A 22,707-nucleotide genomic window follows, 5' to 3' on the forward strand; every position below is an offset into this window, starting at 1 on the left:
CCCACACAATTACATCTGTATTTGTCAGAATCTCTCTATGCTTTGCTTGTGTAATGAATTAGTTTATGAATACCTGATTTGATCTTTGAAATACACCACATGTACATTTGTGGTATTCGATTAGCAAAGATTAGAGAACTGTACTTCCTTGCATTTTTTAAAACAAATTATTTCTTAAGGATGAAAAAGGCATGGAAAACCCCTCTAATGAACTAGTTTTAAAGTAGAGTTTATGCAGTAAAAGGAAAAGTATTAAAATAGATTTTAAAACATTCTTTTTCACCTTAAAATAGTCCTGCTTAGACAAACCAAATTTTGGTATCTCAAGCACAACATCTAGTTCTTTTTAAAGTCTGCATAATCTAGTCTTTTAAAAGATGTAGGATCTACAAGTGCCATATGCAATTATGAACTTACGAGGTTTTATGGGAAGTGGGGAGGGAAGTTCTGTGGAAGCAGGAATAGAAGCCTCTCCCTTTTTTGTTTTTAAATTATCCAAGGATCACCTGAAGAAATACTTTCCTGTGTCTTATGAAAGACTTCTGAATGATGCCATACAAATCCAAAACTGTGAGTGAGGAAATTAACACACTGGGCACAAACATTGTTTGACCATGTAGATGCATGCAATTACATAATGCCAAAATTAGACTTGTGTCCCAGTGATCTTTACAGTCTTATTAATCAACAGTTACCTTGTGCCAGACAATAAGTTTCATGCTCTGACATATGCTTGGTTTTGTTTGAAAGGGACAGTGTATGTCCTGGAAAATCTGAATAGCATAAAATCAGGTTGACAATTCAGTGGACCTTTGCTCCCCCTCACTGAGCACTCAGGGTGTCAAGCCCTTTCCCCAGAGGGGAGGACACATCAGAAGCCTGTCTGTTCTTGCAAGCGGCAGCTGCACTGAGGGTGAGCATGGCACAGTTTGATAGCAGCTGTCAGTATTGTTCAGGGACCCGACTTAGTGTAAAGAACAATGGAAGGGCCATGCTGCTAAAGTGCAGTGTCTTTCAAGATAAGGAAAGATATAGCAATTTAACGGTTTAGACACCTATTATAAGCATGAAAGATCATCAAACGTCTTTTCAGGATGCAAATAGGCTGGACCAATCTGTAACAGTAGAAGATGTGGTTGAGTGACCTCTGGTGTTATGCTACCTAATATACATGCATATGATAAATCTCGAGGATGGCAGGGAAATTTCATTTTCCTAGCTGGTATTAACTTGCCTGGTTTCTCTTGACTGAATAAAGTTCTGTGTTTTTGTCAGGATTTGCCTTTTTTCCCCTCCCTCCTTTCTGTCCTTAACGGCCATAGTTTCCTGACACCAGATGATTCAAGAGTTTCCCAACTGGCTTCCTTCAGTTAGAGCAAGTCCTGTTACTGCTCTGCAGTGTGTGAATGCTGGAAGAAAGACTTTTTAATTACCAGGAATAATGTTTCGAAATACAGACTGATTTTGAGCTATATTTATTTTATACTTTTTATTTCCAATTGAAAAGGTGAAAGCCTATTAGAGGACAGACTATGAGGATAGCGACTTACAGTCTCACAGGACTGGGATTTTTCAGAGAATTTGCCTGGAAAATCAAAAGCCAGGCTTTGGAATAGGTGTATATTAAACACGTATGAAACAGAATGAATAAATTGACACTTTTTTTTTTTTTTTTAGGAAAGTAATATAGTTGGACTCAGTGAGCTCGCGAGCAGTGCTAATCCTCTGTGTTGATTAAAAATTCTTACTTCAGGAAAAAACCCTGGATGATGTTTGTTATTAACAGTCATACTTCCAGCCTTACACTTATCCTGCATGTTCTTGAAGGCTTTGACTTTCAGCCATGGGGTAGCAGTGTGGCTAAACGATCTGCTTTCAAATTTTTAAAATAGCTCCATTTAATATTTATTGTATTAGAGTTGAATAAAGTAGCAATTTTGTCAGATAAATAATGAACAAAGCAGAAACCTTCAACTAAAAGGATGATTGTCCCCATTAACTCCTTGGCATTGCTGCAACTGCAGGCAGTATCCACTTCTGGCCTTAAGGAATAATCTAGATCATGGTATGAAAGAGTTGGGTAGACTATTATGGTTTAACTTGAAGGGTTGTTTTGTCTCCTTTGTGGGTGGTTGGGTTTTTTTTGTGTTTTGTTTCATTGTTTGCTTGGTTTTTTGTGGGGTTGTTTTCTTGAGATATGTCTAGAAAATAACAGGTTCATATTAGGAAGTATAAGTGCCAGTTAACTTGGTATGTCTAGGTGTGAACAATGCAATATTAGATTTACTTTTTAATCAATAAACTAGTTTTATGAGTAGAATATGCAAATACCTCAATGAGAAATACAGGCAGCAATCTGGAAACTTTCTTTAGCACTGCACTACGTTTTTGATGCATGATTTCAGCATAACACTGAGAAGTAAGATATGTCTTATTTCGCCTTTTGAGGTGGGCTGCTGCTGATTCTGTGAAATATGCATCTTTTGGACTGACAGTGCTCCTGAGACAGATTGAGTTGTTAGCCTCCAAGAGGCCTCTCCACTGTTGCATGAGGTGATTGGCTAAAGGATTAGCAAGATGTGGGATTATTTTTTCTCTCTTGGCTGTGGTTGCCAGCTATCTCTGGGATTGTAGTGTGTGAAGCTTAAGAGGATGAGGTTAACCTCTTGAGAGTTTATTCTTATGAGTGTGTAGATAATCCTTAGAAAGCCTATAAATAACTAGGCTGTATGTTTCATTATAAAATAGAAATACGGGCTAGAGCAGAAATGAATGCAGAATTTAGTGCAAGGGAAGAGCTAAGCAGCTGTAGCATTACTTTAGATCCTTCTCAGCCATGATCTGCATTATGTGCTGAGGGAGGGGAAATTGCCTAGTTCTTTTAAATTAAATAAAATGAGATCTAGTGAGCACAAGGCACTACTCACTTTTAACATAAACTATCTAACTCCAAGCCTACATTACTGAACTCTGGCAATAGGAGCTCTATGGTGTTGTGACATCCTGCTTTATTCTTCATATTTTAGAATACATGGAAACCTTAGTTATATCCTAGGATTCTGTCATGGTAGCTGCTTTTAGAATACAAAGGCTCCTGACTTAGTTTGCAAGTTTAAAATAGATAGATAGCAGCAGAGGGAGATGTTCATCAGCAGGATAGTCAGTATTCTTAAAATACCAGTCCCTTAACCATGGTCAGATTTTTACTGTTAGTGGCACTAAGACTGAATGAAAAATAAGAAAGTGTTATTGATGTGTATTGGTAGCCTGACCTACTCAAAAGAGAAAGTCTGGGAGATGGTGTATAAAATATGAAAGAACGGTGTTAACCAAGCTTGGTTTCTGCTTGACACTCCACCCCCACACACACGCTCTGTGGACTGATGGGGAAGTGAAGACTCTTGGAGAAGCAATATAGAGGAAGGTAGTATCTAAACAAGACAATTTTCTGCAGAATAAAGTATTCTCAGTCATTCTGGAGAGAGCAGAATTGCATCCAAAAGTCAAATGGAATTGAATTGCAGGTCAGACCTCCCTTCTCTTGCAAGGCTTCTTTTAGGGTGGATGGAAAAAGCTTCACATTGGATCTTACGCAAAAAGAAAAATGAAAGAACTTCAGGTGTCTCTTGTCTAGATCTAGTATATAAACTACAAGTCAGAGGTGAGACCAAGTATATGGTTACAAGTTTGGGAAGTCTCAGAGCTTTCAGAAAAGGAGTGGAAAGATGATAGTTGAACAAAAATGTTGTTAGCTAGTGCTAAAACCTGAAGATATGCAGCTGCAACTGTGAATGCATAGAGAAGATAGATTCTTGAGAGATAACATCTGAGGTACCAAGTGTGAGTTGGTACCACTTGCAGGATTACTTTTTACTGAGTGGGTGTTGGGGATATGGCATGCACACACTGAATGGTGTAGAGCTCAAAACTGGTCTGTTTTGCAGCAAAGGTGACTCATAAATTTGGAAAAACATGTGTGGTAATAGTGAACAAAAGAAATTGTCAGTGGAACATGTGGTTTCAGGATTAGATAGAAGCAGGGAAGATTTGATATTGAAGAGTTGATTGATACATTTTGTGAACTTGGCTCCAAATGATTCTGTTAGACTGTTTTGGAAAGAATAATTTTGGTGGAATATAAGGGACTGGATAAAAATGCTGAAATAGTACAGTTGAAAGTAAAAATTTGCAGAATGTGGTTGGAGCTGTATGTCTGTATTCTGTAATTGGCACAGAGAGTGAGTTATTCCTAGAGGAAGGGATTACTTCCTCTAGAAAGTGATTCAACTCACCTCTCTTGAATCAAGTATATAGGCAGAATAGCTAACCATGTTTGAAGATAGTGATAAAGTGGATAATATTCATAAAAACGAGGTTGTTAAGTAAAAGGATACAAAATTAAGAGATGGACATAATTTTTCTCTCTTACAATTGTCTGCTTTGTGTTCATCCTTTGTGAGATATGTGGGGGAATTGGAGTAGATGAAGAGTCAGTAGGCTGAGATAAAAATGAGACGTAACCTTCAGTACTTGTCTGGAAAGTAGTGGGAAATATGGTAGGTTTGGAGGAGGAAGGAGTTGGATGGGAGAGGTGATATGGTTGGTCCAGACAAAAGAAAAATTTAGCTTAGATTGCTAAATGAGGAGAAATTAAATGCAAAGAAGTTAGTTAAGTAAGGATGAAGGATGGTCATGTTCATGGAACTGTCCCATCCCAATGTGAGTAGGAGTAGAGAGAGTTGCTGGTAGTTTGTTGAGTGATATAGAGCTCTAAGTTGGCCTACTTTGCAGTAAGAGAGAGGTGCAAAGAATGAACCATACAGATTTTGTGAAGCAAACACTGATAAACTGAGGTGAACCAGTTGCCACTGTGTGGATGGGAGTGATGTGGACTGCACAGACAAGGTATTCCTCTAACTAGGTGCCAGTATGAAAGATGGAGCCACTGAGAGTAGGAAGGTGCAGAGGAAGATACAGGAGGACACAAGTACTGTAAATACCAAACAATGGAAATGTGCAAGAAAACAGCAACCTGCATGCTATGTTTTTCATGGGGGAAGAGAAGACAAACTGATGAGATAGGGGCTATGTGGGAGGACTAGAGAAGAAGCTTGCTTTCTTTATTCTTGCATGGAGAGAGGCTAGCAGAGGCAGCTAGGGTAACTAGGAACTACTAAAGGTGCAACAAAGATTCAGTTTTCACAGCATCTTCCCATAACTCTTCAATATGCATAAGAGTTTGTTTCAATTGCAGAATTCCTGATATCTAGTAACTGCATTACTTTTTAACTTTTAAGAGTACGTGCTGAACTACCAAGGTTGCTATCTTGTATAATAATTGTCTGAAATTAATGCTTAACTGCCTGAAACAGTATCCAGTACTGTTTATAAAAGTGCTGGCTAACTGGCTCTTCTAATTGAACACTTAACTTGCAAGCAGCAGTAGTGAGGAAGTAAAAATAAGAATTAGCAAAAGTGCTCAAATGCATGTTCAGAAGTGGTTATTGTTTGGTGTGTCAAAGTTGTTATGGAATATAGAGGAAACATACAAGATTCTGGTCTTGGCTTGGAACAGTAAATAGAGATTGCAGTAATACTTTTCTTATGACTGTCGTATTTTTCATTTTTTGATGTCTCTGAAGTGTTCTTGTAATTAATAGTAGCTGGAACAAAATGGTGGTAAGTATAATTTCAAATCCTCTATTTTATTTCTGGATTTTAATTTACCGAAAAGCCTTGCTGCTTAATAATTTCTATCATGTTCAGCAACAGTTAAATTTCTGGAGATTATGAGAGCCTGGAAGGAAAATAAATACTTTTTAAGATAATCATATGTCAGTAGTAAAACCCCCTAGAGTAATATCTGTAAGTCATTTCCAAATTGGTGCATGCTTGAACTAGTTGTTTTTGGCAGCTGTGCAGCAGGAGCATGCTTTTGAAGTGTTGTTGGATGGTGGTGGTATGCTAACAGTAGCTAAAAAGGCAAATACATAGATTTGAGGTTAGAGGTGAGTAATAGCAGGAATTTATAGTTGCCGCAGAAATGAAATGTGCTGGCAGTTTCTGCAGACCAGAAGCAGTGTGTGCTGACAGCTTCATTCTAGAGACTTCAGGCTTGCATCTGTGTCTTCAGGGAAGGCAATATGTACTTGTCTAAAATTCAAGTAAAGCGTTGTTTTTGAGCTGACTTAGACTGACAGTGATAGAAGAATGTGAATGGTTTCTGAAAACCAGCCTTTGTCTTGTCTGGACTAGGAGATTTTAAGGTCTTCTGTGACTGTGATTCTGAATTTGTTACTTTTATTTAGAGTCTGGGAAGTCCTTTGGAAGCAGGTTTTCCCAAGCAAGGATCATTTTTTCTGTGGTGGCTCTGACTCTGCCCCTCGTGTCCTGTGGTATGTGTTTTTTACACAGGTTCCTCTGGCTCCTCCATTGTTGCAGTCTTGGTCTTCTACGGTTGCCTTCGGCTTCGTTGTTTATCCCTTATTTCTTTAGAATTTAGCCTAAGATAAAAAATATAACATAATTTTGCCTATCAAAAAAAAAAAAACCCAACCAAATTACATCATTTACATAAATTATAATTTTAAGGGCCCTTAAAAACATGGTCTTCAGATTAATTTCAGTTTTTTGGGGTTTTTTTGCTAGGATTTTGCTAGGAAGTGTTTGAGACAGGAACTGGTCTTAAGCCAACCCTGAAATACACATTTTTAGAACAATAACTATATGTATAAACACACCAAAGATCTATATTTTTACATAAAAATAATAAACAGTCAATGTATATGGAACATATATGGAACAGTATGTATAATATATAGTATATGCCATCTGTAGCAATATATTAGTCATATATTAAGATGTAAAATATTTTGTCTGTATCATATAAAATGTGGGGTGCTTGTACATACACAGAAGGTTATACTAGCAGAAGGCCTTCTTTAGTTTGGGGGGTGGTGGTTGTGTTGCCAGTATAGCTGCTGATACAAGCTCTACTCATGCTTCAGTGGGTCTGCACGTGGTACAACCTACCGAGTTTTAGGTTGACTTGCGGTGCCTAAAAGCACAGAGGAAGGAAGAAAACCCTTTTTTTCTGTCGGCAGAAGCCTTTGTGTGGGTGCAGCTATACCAGTAGAGTGTTAATGCACCTTGGGGAGAAGTTGTCACTGAACTGGAAGAATTCCATCTGCTGGTGATGCCCTGCATCCTCGCCGCCGGGCTCTGCCTGCATGGGGTGGGATGATCCACAGAGGCTCCACAGCATAGAGACGCTGCTTGTGCAGACCTACTCTGGTGAAAACGCCAGTCATGCTGGCAGTGCTATATAATTATTCCCTCTATGTTAATGGGATGTTAGAAATCCTGCCATTTAAGAATTATTGCTAAAAACTTGTTAAATAGTTAATTGATGATCACTTTAGTGGAAAAACAGCTGATGGGTTTATTCACTGGGTGCGGTGACAGATCATTTGGGTGGGGTCACCCACATCTGTCACCCACATTACTGCTTACAAATGTGATCTGAAGTGTATTATCTCTTATCTTTCTTATTCTGGTGCCTGGGCTTGCCCTCAAAGATGCCAGAAGGAAAGGCAGAGAAACCTAGCTGTTTACAGTAAGACAGGAAGGCACAGCAAAGATTAGAGTTACTGCTCAGATTTGTGCAAAGGCAAAGATAAGAGTCCTTTATCTCTTGTGATGTGTAGTGGTAATGTGCAAACTAGTCAATGGTTAATAAGCTACCCTTGATTATTAATTTTTAAATGCTTTTTGAATTATATTGGGAAGCATTGAAGACCTCTTCCTCTGTTCTGTAGGTGTAAAACTAACTACAGTAATAAAATTTAAAAATGGAGTCTTGTGATTCGGCAAAAGTACTGCGTGTACTGGTACTGGCCATGTAATTAATGGCAGCCCAAGTGTTACTGGTGTTGGAAGACTTCCGTTTTTAAAAAAAATTTTCCTTGTCATTGGAAAAATTCAAAATTTCTCATAAAAAATAGAAAATATTTTAGAATACCATCTAAGCAATACATGTACAGAATCAGAATCAAAATCAAAGAATTCATAAGGTTGGAAGGGGCCACAGGGGGACATCTGGTCCAACCTCCCTGCTCAAGCCAGGTCATCCCAGAGCTCATGGCACAGGATTGTGTCCAGATGGTTCTTGAATATCTCCATTGAGGGAGACTCCAAAACATCTCTGGGCAACCTGTTCAAATGCTCAGTCACCCACGCAGTAAAGAAGTTCTTCCTCATGTTCAGGTTAGACTTCCTGTGCATCAGTTTGCACACATTGCCTCCTGTCCTATTGCTCGGCAACACCGAGGAGAGCCTGGCTCCACCCTTTTGGCACCCTTACTTCACTTTAAGACATTTACGAGGTCCTCTCTCAGTCCTCTCTTCTTGAGGCTGAGCAGGCCCAGCTCTCTCAGCCTTTCCTTTTAACAGAGGTGCTCCATGTCCCTAATCATCTTAACTTCACTAAGTGAAGGCTTCGCTAGGGTGAGTAGAGGAGCAGGATCACCTCCCCTGACCTGCTGGCAGTGCTTTTCCCAATGCACCCCAGGACACCATTGGCCTTCTTGGCCACCAGGACACACTGCTGGCTCATGGACAGCTTGTTGTCCACCAGGACCCCCAGTTCCTTCTCCACAGAGCTGCTTCCCAGCAGATCAGCCCCAGCCTGTGCTGGTGCCTGGGGTTATTCCTCCTCAGTGCAGAATCCTGCTTTTGCCCTTGTTGAATTTCAGACAATTCCTCTCTGCCCACCTCTCCACCCTGTTGAGGCCTTTCTGAAGGCCTGCACAGCCCTCTGGGGTATTGGTCACTGCTCCCAGCTTTGTGTCATCAGTGAACTGCTGAGAAGGCATCTGTCCCTTTGTCCAAGTCACTGCTGAGCAAGGTAAACAATATTGGGTTTATTTTGAGCCTTGGGGTACAGTAGGCTTCTGACTAGACCTCGTGTTGGTTTGAAGTAGCTTCATGGATTACATTGTTGCTGGACCTCCTGTATCTGAATTTTTGTCTTTTAATAGTTAAAGTGACACAAGGACTTAGTGTACTTATATCAGTGGAGCACTGAAATATGACTTCTCTGCCTTATTTCAGTTACCTTAGAGCTGAAATTAATTTGTGAAAAAAGGACTGTTTGGGGAATGTGTGTGGCAAGCTGCTCTTATTGCAGTATAGCATCAGTTTTCTGTTTTATGAGAGGCAATTTATGCAACCTTTTACTGCTTAAAAAAGTTTTTATGCAATTGATACTTATTAGTGTGGTTTGCATTGTCTGAACAAGCAAACACAGGAAATGGGAAAAACTTTAAAGAGTTTTCCATTCAGAAATTTAACAAACTTGAGTTAACTTATATCTGCTTTCTGACTTGGGTATTTGCTTTCTGACATAAATTCTCTTCCCAGTAAAGTTGTGGGCTTTTGTTTGCTTTTTTTTGTGGGAGTGGAAAATCAGTGTCAAGACCCCACGATGCTACCCTTCTTTAATAAAACTACATCTTCTTTAATAAAGCATGAGAAAGGAACAGGATTTTACCCATGAGAGAGTTGGGCCTTTAAATAATCATGCCACTGCCACACAAATTCTGTATGTGTGAGCTATATGGCTTTGAATAGCTTTTACCAATAGTGTCCTTTTATGGACTTAAATTTCTGTAGTACAATGACATTTCATGTGGTTTATAGATGGAAGAGACTTGCTGTAGACACTATTCTTTGTTTCTGAAGGGACATTCTCTTCCCACATTAGGCACTGTGGCATGCAAGGATACTTTTCAAACAACTTCTATGAAACCACATTCTTGGCTCATTAACTAGACATGCAGTGGTGGGCACTTTAAAGTTTGTTTACTGTGGTATAGTGTCGCTTTCTGTCAGAATAAAGGATTTAGAAGATGAGGAAGCAAGGAAACCAAGTTGACCAAAATAAACAGGTATTTCAAAGGAATTAGTTAGAATATTAAGAAATTACAGTAGTACCTGACTCATTTTTCAAAATCTTGTTTGAATAGGGAGACAACAGGAAGCAGTAAGGATTGCCACAGGATCTAGTGGCAGGCCCATCACTAGCAAGAGGGTTACAAAGATGATTAAGAAACTGGAGCATCTCTCTTATGAGGAAAGGCTTACAGACTTGGGCCTGTTCAGCCTCCAGAAGAGACGACTGAGAGGGGATCTCATCAATGTCTGGAAGTATCTAAATGGAGTATGCCAAGACGGGGGATCCAGGCTCTGCTTGGTGATGCCAGACAACAGAACAAGAGGTAGTGGGCACAAACCCATGCACAGGAAGTTCTACCTGAACACAAGGAAGAACTTCTTTACTGTGTAGTGACCGAGCACTGGAACAGGTTGCCCAGAGAGGTTGTGGAATCTCCCTCGCTGGAGATATTCAAGAACTGCCTGGATGCAATCCTGTGCCATGTGTTCTGTGATGACCTGACTTGAGCAGGGAGGTTGCACCAGATGGCCCGCTGTTGTCCCTTGTAGCTTGACGCATTCTGTGATTCTGCAGTCTGAGAGTCATGAAATTGGTAAGGTTGGAAGGAACCACTGGAGGTCATCTGATCTACGTGCCCCTGCTCGAACAGGACCTCCTAGGGCCAGTTGTGCAGGACCATGTCCATATGGCTTTTGAGCATCTTCAAGGGTGGAAACTCCAAAGCTTCCTGGGCAGCCTGTGCAAGGGCTCAATCAATAACGAGTGTGTTCTGATGTTCAAGATGAACCTCTTGTGTTTCAGTCTATACCCATTGCCTCTTATTTTGTCATTGGGCAATGCAGTGATGGGGTTATAAAGATAAGGGACTGGGGTATGTCATATGAGGATGGGCTGAGAGAACTGGGACTATTTAGCCATCTCTAGACATATTGTTGGATGCTCTCTATTTTGTTTGTGTCTCTTGTAAGAAGAAATCCAGAACTGGACATTGTAATCCATCTGTAGTTTCAATGGTGGTAAGTACAGAGGAAGGATCCCCTCCCTAGTCTTGCTGGCAATGCCTTGTCTATTTCAGCCTAGGATAGCATTCACCTGCTTTGCCACAAGGGAACCTTGCTGCTGCCTCATGTGCAGTTTGGTATGGAAGGACCTTTCCTGCAAAGCTGCTTTGTAGCTGTGTGGACTCCAACATATATCAGTGTATGGGATTGTATCACCTGGTGTAGTATATTGCATTTGTCCTTGTTGAACTTCAGGAGATTCCTGTGAGTCCATTCTTTCGGCCTGCTGAGGTCCCTGTGAATGTTAACACAGCTGTCCGGTATATCAGCCACTCTTCTCAGTTGTGTGCTGTCAGCAAAAGAAAGCAAACTCAGACCTTAGTTTTGTAAATTCTTGCAGTGATACTGAAGCTTAGGGTTGAAATAGGTCAGGAGGTGTTCTGTGGGGACTGTTAACACACTTTGTGCAGTGATATTATCAACAAAAAAGAAACATCTAGAAGCACTGAGAAGGCAACATGACAGCTGCTGCCAGAGCAAAATTGGGAAATGGAGCAGTAAGCAGTGCATATTTGCTATTTCATAAATAAATCTGTTCACATAGGATAGGAAGGTTTGGATTGGAAGAAATCTTCAAAGGTCAAGCCAAACCCCTTTGCTGTGGGCAGGGACACCTTCCGCTAGACCAGGTTGCTCAAAACCCCATCCAGCCTGACTTTAAACTCTTCCAGGCATGGAGCATCCAGCTCTCACCACCCACATTATAAAAAGTTTTATGTCCAATTGAAACAGTTTTTCAGTGTCAAACCTTTTCCAGTAGCTACAGGCCTTGGTAAAAAGCTCTTCCCATTTTCTTACTGACACACTTTGTAGTTAAAGAGCACAGTGAGGTGTCCCTGGAGCCTTCAGGCTGAACAACCCCAACTTTGTCTTTTTTTCTTAGGAAAGGTGTTCCAGCACTCTCAGATAATTTCTGTGGGCCTTCCTGAACCTGCTCTAGCAAGTTAATGTCTTTCTCGCACTACGGACCCCAGAGCAGGGCATGGTACTCCAGGTAGGCATCTCAATGATGCCTGATGATTTTTTGCCTTTTTCTTTAATATACTTTTTATATATTCTCTGTACGCTTAGCCTACATACTTGTGATTTTTGTAGTCTGATATTCTAGCTTAGTTTTGGGGTTCTTCTAGGCAGGGAGACCAAACACTGTCAGTAGGAGGCCAGTGAGCTCTATGCTATCTTAAGAAACTGAAGTTTCAACCTTGTTTGAAGCCTTTTCTCTGGAACTTATTTTTTAAACTGAGTTCAAGCCTCATCTGCAGGGGAATTCTTTAGAGTAGGGGGGTATCATGCCATTTTGTTAAGCTTCTTATTGGGGTATCCTTGTCAAATATGCTAATTCGCAAGGTCTATAAAAATTGTATACACGTTCAAGGTGTTCCACCTTGAAGAACTGTGCACCTAGGATCCTATTAAATACCGAGGTATAAAACCCTTTTATCACTTAACTGCGTCCAGCTCATAATTCTTGGACCAGGAAAAAGCAACACACACATGATGCAGAAGGAGAAAGAGGGGCAGAATCACTCCCTTTGGCCTGCTGGCCAAATTCTTTTGATGAAGCCCAGGCTACAGTTGGCTTTCTGGACTACAGATGCAATGATCCAATGATTTATCTTCTAGCACCTCACCCCCCCAGTCCTTTTCAGCAGGGCTGTTCTCAAATCCTTCATCCCCCAGTCTAGGAATTGCCACAGCTCAGGTGCCAGACCTTGCATTTAGCCTTGTTGAACATCCTGAAAATTCATATGGGCCCACTTCTCAGGCCTGTCAAAGTCCATCTCGATGTCACCCCGTCCCTTATGTGAATCAATTGCATTGCAATTGTAGATGGTATCTGTTGCTGTTCTTATGTCCATGGATACAGTCACTTTTGTAGAATAGTGTGAATATATTCTTCCAGGAGGTTGTTTGTTGTCCTGCAATATGTTCTTCCCTGTGGTTGAAATACTCTTTGGAAAATACTTACAGAAATTTAATTGCAAGTATTAATTAATGGCTTAGACTGCCTATTGAGTTTCCTCCTTCCATATTTGACTCCTGGTACTGTGGATCATGCATGCAGGGTTTTTGAGGTTTTTTAGGATGAAGGAAAGAATAGGATGTACAAAAGCATAGTCTTGAGTTTCTTCCTTTTTTGAAAGGTCTTATTTGCAAAGTTTGTTTTAAGAATATTTCTAAACAGTGAAAGGAAAGGTTATTTCTTGATCAACTATCTGTATTTGCTCATACAGTGGCCTTCTTTTGTTTGTTGGCCACAGACATTTATTGCAGGCTCTCCTTTCCTTCTGCTGTTCAAGGAGCAAGTTCAAAATCTGAAGTTGTCCCTTTAAAAACGAAGTGAATGTGATAATGAAATTGAACACAGTTCGTGTCTTTCTGTCTGCTTGAGTTGAACAAAATCACATTTCTTCTGTTTTACAGAAGGTGAGATGAAATAGTGTCCTTTACATTTTAGGTCTCTAAATGACTTATGTACTTGCCAGATATTTTTTCAAAACTCCTCTATGGAGCTTGGGGGAATTTTTTGATAGTATTACTGATGCTAGTGCTGATAAGATTTTTAAAAAAAAAAAATTCTGCTTCTAAGTGTTTAGAAGAGCACAAGAGAAGACAGCTATTGTATATTGGGAGTAGGCATAACCCTTTTTCCACTGTTCATTTACAATCACATCTAAATTTTTATTTTGGTGCTTTTCAACAGATACTGAAGAGTACATTACACATCTGTTCTGTTTAAGAACAGAAGAATGCTCAAACTGTTTAATGATAGGAATTAAATACCAGATATTTAAGTAAAAAAAGTAAAATTAGGTGTTTGTGACCTCAACAGAGCTGCCTTAAGGTGAGGAGTGGTATTGCAGGAGCTTGTGCTTTATCTTTATGAGCAAGGAGCCTAAGGGAGACCTGTCCTTGTTTAATTGTAAGAACTCTGTTTCACAAAGAGGTACTGACTCTGTCTTTGGAAGTCTTTGCCGGAGATTGAAAATGAAGTTCCAAATTTTAAGTCCTGATTAAAGATATCTTTAGACCTGGACTTTGCCTAGAATGCTGGTGGTAAAAAGCTGTACTGCCTTTAAAATTGTTAGGACGTGCTTGCTCAGAGACATAATTGCTGATTTTCATATGCTGAGGTTTGGGTCTTTTTGGTTTGGTTACGGAGATGCTGGGAAGTAAAAATCTGAGGCAATAAACCTACAGTTAAACAGCACAGTAATATGAGTTTGTAATTCCTTTTCTCCCTTTGCAAATATGAAGAACTTCTGGGTTTGCAACAGAATGGGGGGTGAACTACTGATGTCTTTAACATCAGTACTGTGTCTAATTATCTCAGTGCAGTCACTTAGGTATGCATCATTGCACTCTTCTCTACCTTCCCACTTTCCTCTGAAAGTGGACACAGCCTTCGCTCTGCAACTAATGATAATAATTGGTACTAAGACAGACCTGTTACTCATCCTTTTTTAAGCACATTTCTTATGGCAGATGTCTAGTTTTTAATTAACTGCTAATGAACATGCCTAGTAGACCATAATACTGCTGCCAACCTACTCCATTTTATATCTCACTGCTGCTAAGCTCTTAAAAGGTTACAGAGCAGGCTTTAGTGTCTTTGAAGTGATGGGAAAGTGATCATATGCATAACATAATTGTTTGTAGGATCTACTATGGCAAATGTTTAGCTACTAAATGCATCTGGTGAACATTGCTGTTATCCCTCTCCCTGGTCTTTAGTTTCTTCCTTTGTGTGCAGCACATACTCTTTTTACCCATTCTACAAAGATAATACAATATGCTTATAAAAAATAAAGTTTTTAAAATAAAAATAATATAAACTATTGGAAAGGATCATCTTTATGGATGATCCCTCATCTCTTCGGGAGAACTTTAAACCTATTATGAATAAGTAATATATAACCACTAAATCAGTATTCCCAAGTTCTAAACAGCAGTGAACCTCAGATAATAAACATGAAATCATGATATAACTTTGGTGGCTTAAGGACCATGATCAGGATTTCAGTCTCAAGTCAGTTTAATATAGTGCTATATTTATGGATCTTTGTGTACCATGTCCCTAAGTAACCATTTGCAAAGCTACAAAGACGTGCAGAGCAGCTTTGCACTGCACTTTCAGCTCTCATACCACACCTTACCCTGGGCATTGTTCCCCACTATCCATGTGCAGCACCCCCAGAGACCACATGACACAGCCCTCCTGCTCTCAGTTTCAGAACTTCTCACAGAGCATTAATCTGTTCCTTGTTTCTTAGACTTTCAAAATGCGTGGTATGTAGGTTGCAAACCTGAGCCAGGGAAATGGTGGGTAACGTGCCCCTAACAATTTCTTAAAATGTTAACCTGTGCTTCCTGAAATCAAGTGGATTAACTTGTTTTCTAATTAAACCAAGCAGGAGAGAGATGAATAAGGCTTATCTGCATACACTTTCTGAAGAGTAGGGACAAGAGTGGAAAGAATTTAACTTCTGTTCTCTGTGTCAACCTTCCCATGGTAACATTGCAAAAGAAGCTAGTTTGAGCTTACTGTTGGAGAAGGGAGGAGGCTTTTATCCGTGAAACCAGTCTGGAAGGAATAAATCACTTTTTACTCTTAGGCAGTTGCACACCAAAACTAGATAATATAGAGTGATAGTGCAGCTGTGGACAAGTAAGACCAATGCCAACAGTGCTGCACAGGCACTGCTGATTCATGTTATCTCAAAGCTAGACTGCAGATGACTGACCGGGCAGAAGTGGTCAATGAGGAAGGAGATGACTAAATTACCATCTCTGAGAGAGGCTGCAAAAGTATCAGATTATCTCTTGTTTTGAAGAAATGTGCTAGAAACTACTGACATAAGGTCTGGGAGAAGAGGGATTATTGTTCTTTAGAGACTGAATAAAAAAAAACAAAAACAAAAAAACCCAAAACCAAATCAAGAACCATCCCCTCCCCAAAAAAAATCCACCAAAAAAATAAAAAAAAAACACACCACAAACCAAATACCCGCAGTCCTGTCAGATTTTGCAGTGCTCTTTACTGATAGTTCTTCAGTTAAGTGAAGCTTCACTAGCAGTAATTGGTTGATATTGTAGAAAGTGGCCTACTGTTTTAACTACTTAAAAACAAATCTTAATCCTTCCTTCAAAATATTACCGTTTGTGTTGTTGTAAACACATTAAATTAGAAGAATAAGAAGTACCTCTCTTTTACCTTGTTTTCTAAACATACTTACAAGAGTGGTGATGTATGTATTGAAGTGTACACTAGAAAGGCTTTTTATGCACCACTTGAAAATAAATTCCTGATTTGTGATGTGAGAAAGATTTGGCAAATGTGTGGCTTTATAGAATTGACTAAATGGATTGTGGTAAATTTAAAGATTAGTCTTGTATATGAAAATGAGTAAATGATTGCTGCATGACGGTTGGAACAGCAAAAAAATGAAAAATTAGCAAGTCCAGAGTTCTTGAATGTCAGCTCAGGTCTACTTACTTTTATAAACAGCTCAAGGCATGTCTTGGGGTGGGGTTTTGAGAAGCAAAAGTGTAGGGGTGCAGTAGTTACATATATATGTATAGATAAATAGTAATAAATAAACTCATTCATATGCCAGTAGATGTTATACAGGTATCATTCACAGTTTGTCTTGAAAAGTCTTCACACCTGTGGAAACAGATAAAATATTTCTGTATTATTTTGGGTTGAGTTTTTTTTGAATAATGGGTGAAATATCGTAAGCTGCAGTCTGGGTATGATTTGAGTAGCTGTCAGCAGCTACTGTAACAATTTTGCATGCTCTTACAGGACTGCTAGCATTCACCTGGTCAAACTTATGTTCGTCCTGTTCAGACATGTGTTTATCTGTCTCCTTTTTTATCCCATAAGTTGGATGGTACTCTAGCTTTTTCCAGGTTTCTGCCTTGAGCAGAGGGATAGTGGAGAGTTGCCAGGGTGGAGAGGATTGTTTGGTCTTCTGTTCATATGCCCAGATACAAAGAAGCAGGAGAGAGAGGCAGAAAATCTGTTAACCTGCAGCAGATTATGGGAGCTATGACTAAGATAAAGATGCTTTTGAAGGTTCATTTTCAAATAGAAAAAAAACCTGTGCTGAACATTTTGGACAAATTAAATGTATAGCTGAACTTGATAAACATTAATAAAACAATGAAAGTTTTATATAGTAAATATCTTTATATTTAAACTATGAGGAACACATTCTATTGTTAAAAATTCTGTTTCTAAAATTGCTTACAGGTTATTTTAGCAGATTGGTTACAGGGTTGTATGTCCATTCATTATGATTTTGATCTTGCAAGCTCCTTTTAAAAGAGATTGAGGTATTTTAATTTGTTAATACCATGGTTTTTTGTTAAGAATTCCATGCTGGATTTTAAGATCAAAGCTGCTTCCTAAACACAGTGCTAGGTCATGAATAATTCCCCCTCTCTCACCTAAAAACCTTGGCTAGAATAAAATGCAAATTTAACTCCACTAAATATGAAATTCGATATATCTTTTACATTTTTTTAATATTCAGAATAGAAATGTACTTGACGTTTCCAAATTGGGAGAAGAGAGGGGTATGAATTTAAATCAATCTTGCCACCGAAACTTCTTTTCCAGAGCAGGGTTAAGGCTTTCTATGAAAAGGGAGAGGTGTTTGAGTCTTCAGCTGCTGTTCTTTGTTGCCAGTGATGCTGAGGTGGGCAATAGCTGCCCAAAACAACCTATAGTTGCTGAACTTATTCCACAGGATGCAAAATAAGTGTCCAGCTAGCCTTTTTGGGTAATGGGATATGAGCAGAGCCGTCTGCAGACAGCATGATACAATGATATAGTGAAGTATATGGTGGGTTAAAAGGGAGAGGCTAGATTAAGAAGAAAGAAATAAATGTCAAAATCCACTATTGATTCTCAATAATTAACCAAACTTCTGCCTTATCCTTCCCAAACTATGTGCTATACATTGTTCTTCTGGGGATGATGATACGGCTGGAACAGCAGCAGCAGTTGCAGGCTCAGCATCTCTCCCATGGCCATGGACCTCCAGTGCCTCTAACGCCGCATCCATCAGGACTTCAGCCTCCAGGAATCCCTCCACTTGGAAGCAGTGCTGGCCTTCTTGCCCTGTCTAGTGCTTTGGGTGGGCAGTCTCACTTGGCAATAAAAGATGACAAGAAGCATCACGATGCAGACCACCACAGAGGTGAGAGGCATGGCAGGCCTGATTAGGACATTGTCAGATTTGCGCATTGCTGCAAATCTTGCGCATCTTTAAAGAGTTCAAGTTATATAGAATGAGAAAAAACTGATGGCAAACTTTTAACATGTCTGCATATATACCACTGAAGCAAAATTCAGCTTGGAATTTTTCAATATTTTAAAAGGGGATCACTAGGTGTCACCTGCTCTATACTTTGCAGGGCTTTTTGACATCTGGTTAATGCTTAGTTGTAATAGCAGTGGCCTGCACCATATTGTGGAAAATTGTTAAACTACATAATGGTGATTTTTTCAAAGAAAGTAATGTTGTTAAATGGGCGGGTGGGAAGGTAGGGGGAAAAAGAAGTTAAATTTTGAAGTGAATGTGTTCAAACAAAAGATTTAGATAATTGCATCTGTTACTTTAGTTTCATAAGCTTAAATTCTAGCACTGAGTTAAATATTGGGCAAGATTGCACTTGACTAATTTTTGAAAAGAAGATAATTTATTCTGTCATGAAATAAAACTAGGCTTTGTGTATGGTTAAACTGTAAATCGTGTTTACGAAATACTGTAATTTTCAGGAAACCACTGTATTAAGAATGTGCAATGACTTATATAAATAAAAGCCATTTTAAAACTGTTTGTGGCTTGTGTTCTAATTTTTCCCCCCTTTTTTATTTCTGTTCTTGCCTCTGTGTCTGAACGGGCATGTCTGTCCATTTCTTGGTTACTGCGGGAGCAGACAGGGAGCCAGGCACAGTAAGTACCAGCATTCCTGCTGTTTCCATTTCCAGTAATGTAATAATTAGATGTGCTGTTTGTCTTTTTTGTCTTCCTTTTAGTCATTTTCATAATACTAGGCATATGTGTTTTCTGTTAAGATATGTCTTCGTTTATGCAGAACACCAGATGATTCGTTTGATGGACTGTATGAAGGAGTTTTGTTTCTGAGCAGAATGTTTTTAGGCAAACATGAATTTTAGTTTGCTTATTGGCAGCAGAAAGGGGAGATGAAGCTGCAAATCAGCTGAAATTAGAAATACAGTAGAGATACTGTCCAGAGTTAAGATTTTTTTTCCCCTCTAGGATTTTTCAGGAATTAGAGTTGGAGAACAGGTGAGAAATTTAAATGTGAGAATTTTAAGTACATCATGATGGTGTTTGTCCTTAAGGGTTTTTTAACTGCATCTATTTAAGCCATACTAATGTCATTACTGCTTAATTTGTGTTTCATGTATAAACTTCTACAGTGATACTTTTTTTACTGTAGACATAAACTGTAATAGAATTGATCTTCTCTGAAAAGCCCCCTAAAGAATTTCTTTGTTGCAGCTTTTTGTACTGTTTTGTTTTGAGTGATACTGCTATATTAATTTGTTAGTGATGCTCATGTACAACTTCTTGTCAATTCAATTAACAAAGCTAATTCTGTGTTTATGTCATAGATGAATGTAGTGTCTATTTTGTTCCTTTCCTCAGTTAGAACAGACAAGAAGTAGGAAAAGTTATTTGACAGATAGCTTTACAGTATTAAACTTCTTTTTTTTATTGATGCTTATTTAATACATATACAAAGCTTTCTTGACAGTTATTTACTGGAAACTATCTACATATCTTTTGCAGCAGTTTTTTAATTTTAGATTACTAAGCAAGATACATTCATTTCAGCTTGCTTAATGTTATTAATGACAGTGTAACTGCAGAAATAATTTTAAGCTGAGTTTTTATGACATCTCAGACCTATTAAGGACATTTTCCTCTGTATGGGACATACTTTTTTGACTGATGTTAGTTGACTGCAGGGGTCTCAATAACTTCTGTTTAAGGGCTAAGGAAGGAGGTCTGTGCAGGGTGTGTCTGTGTGCACACACATACACATGTTAGTGGTGGCTCTGTGTTTTGAATTGGTTGTTATGTTTCCTGTCCTTGCCCTGGTCCCAGCTTCCCCTGCCCTGTCCATCATATAATTTGGTCAAGGGTTTGAGTTTAAAATTAAATGCTTAGTGTTGTAAAATTTTGACTCTGACTTAATCTTGCAGTTGAGAATAGTTCTTGCCTATGGAAGGAGAACTGCCGAAAATTAACCCTGGCTTTTGTGATGTGGGAGAGCTGCAGGATCACTTGCTTAGTTTACTACAGATGCAGATTTTATTTAATTTAACTATGTAAAATTGTTGCTGCAGTTGCTTCTGTCCCCATATGTCTAACCAATGACTGCTTTATTATTACCTGAAGCAGACTGTTTTTATTCTGGGTTTATCAGTAATTAACTTTTAAATAATCAGAGGCTTTATATAATAAAGGAGTTTTGCCACGTGGGTATATTGAGTTCTAGATACTACACTGTGGTCATTCTAGTTTATTTTTGGTCTCAGTGTAGGATAATACTTCATACCTAACTCAAATAGCTGAATACAGGTGAACTTGAATTAAAAATTGTTTGAATACAGTATTACGTCAACATCTTGACTTAACCTTCAGTGAAAGAATCATAATTCAAGAGAGAGTTAAGTTCAACTCTGTAGCTAAAATGATCCACTAGGAATTATGTGCTCTTCAAATTTCTCTAATTATCTTGTCTTTTTAATGGATTTTTTTTTAATGTAAAATATGTTTTTAAGGATAATATGAAATGGGTCTCAAGTACACAAGGCATAGCAGCAGGTCTGTTTGGTTATTATGTGTGGCTGAAATGCACGTCATCTAGGTCATCAAGATAAAATCAATTTGATTTTCAGAGTAACATTTTAAAAGTAATGGTGCTGCCAAAAATCCTGACAGGCATGCTTTCATCATCTAAGATACCAAACCCCATGCTGTTTGTAAGTTACATAAATTCACCATGATGTTTGGTATTACTGTGCAGTTCTACAGTATGATTTCCATTGAATATGTCTAGAGTGACACTACCAGTAGAAACTAACAGCTTTAAGTTTGAAAGTTTGAAAAATTAGAATTTAGTGATGAGTATTTGGTTTTCTATTGAGTTTTTTAACATAACTTTGAGTTAAAATGTATTGTGAGCATACACATTTGTAAATTAGATTTGGGTTTATTTTTTTTAATGGTTTATCCTTGGATAAGGGTTTTTTAAGGTTTTATCCTTGGATAAATAAGCAGTCATGAGCTTTTATGTATTGCATGTTTAGAAATACACCAAAAGTAGTGAAATTCTTGTATTATAAAATAATATAAAGATGTGGTTTTATTATTTTTTATTTTGTTCAGTTTAACTACTTTTGCTATATCTAAATAGCAAGGACTACTTTTTTCTTTTTTATGTTAGGTCAAGTTCCAGAAAGTAAAATGAAAAAGAGTTTTTTGGTAAATGCATGTTTGTGTGATATATAGGTTAGTAATAATACTACACTTACTACATGAATGCTAAAATCATTTTGTCAGCGTTGAATTGTGGGACTACATGAGTAACGGCTGGTGGGTGTTGGTTGATTTATCTCTGACCATCCCAAACTGGGTCGTGTTATTTTGAAAATGCCAGCATCCCTACTAATGTGGCACAGTCTGGCTGCAGGTAGTGAAGCCAGGCAAAGGAAGCAAGTTTTGCAACTGAAACTGAAAGCTTTGACGGACATCAATACAAAATAACTTTAATGTCCACTTTTTTTTTAGGAAACATAGTGGCAACATTTTTCAAACTCACCATAGGTGTTCATTTATCACTTGTCCTTTCACTGTTCTAGTATCCTGTTTGGACAGCACAGTAATGCAAATGTTTTGATGCACTCTGTTGTAACAGTAGTAATTTCTAGACAGTGAAATCTTACTTCATTGTGTGCTTAAGATTTACATTCGTTGATGTTGATCTTTTTTCCTCATGAAAAATACTGAGCTTATTTTCTAAGACCTAGGAAGTATTCATAAATTTTTGCAGACACATTTTTGCCTTTTTTGTTAAGCCTAAATGTTGCTATTGTTTTGCAAAGCAAATGCTCTTTTCCTACAATAGAAAAATATTATGTGTCCTGAGGTCTCTATCCTATTCTTCATCTCCCAGTCTTGGAGAAGGCCATGAACAATTGAGTGCAACTTTTTGGATTATATTACGTGCAAGCTGTTTTTGTTTTGTGTTTTCATTCTCTTAAATGCAGGAGGAAAATCATACAAGTTGTTACATGGAAGTGTAGGGTACTGATCAGTGTAGCGGAAGCATGTTTCTTGGAATTTGTGGAGAAAGAATGGCTCCAAACCACAAATAAGTTTCAGCAGAGGTTGCCCATACATAAGAGCTGTGGGTTGCTGTGTTGCAATTTAGTTTGTACCTAACAGAAGGCAGCAAAATGTTTATGACAAAGGACAAGGCGATTGGAGTGGTCTGGCATCAATTTTTATGGATGCCCTGATTTTGACAAGCATTAGCTAGAAAGTGCTGAAATCAACTGAAGTATTATTCCTTGTTAATATCTTCTGATTGTAAAATCAATGTAACATAAAATGGTTGTTGAAAAGAAGGTGAAGTCAA

At 38.5% G+C, this 22,707-nt stretch overlaps 1 protein-coding gene across 6 annotated transcripts in view; it reads left to right on the forward strand.

The window, feature by feature from the left end:
- LOC146424742 (transducin-like enhancer protein 1) overlaps window positions 1-22,707 on the forward strand; it is an 82,380-nt gene that overhangs the window by 24,749 nt on the left and 34,924 nt on the right. For 4 of the 6 annotated variants that reach the window (XM_085043181.1, XM_085043185.1, XM_085043183.1 and 1 more), the window contains 2 exons: window positions 18,023-18,227; window positions 18,970-18,986. In XM_085043181.1, the coding sequence (XP_084899307.1) occupies window positions 18,023-18,227; window positions 18,970-18,986 (222 nt within the window). The remainder of the gene's footprint in view (window positions 1-18,022; window positions 18,228-18,969; window positions 18,987-22,707) is intronic. The other 2 variants (XM_085043182.1, XM_085043184.1) reach the window with 1 other exon arrangement.

This window comes from Lichenostomus cassidix, chromosome Z, assembly GCF_008360975.1.
Source record: "Lichenostomus cassidix isolate B80296 chromosome Z, HeHo_3.0, whole genome shotgun sequence".
NCBI lineage: Eukaryota > Metazoa > Chordata > Aves > Passeriformes > Meliphagidae > Lichenostomus > Lichenostomus cassidix.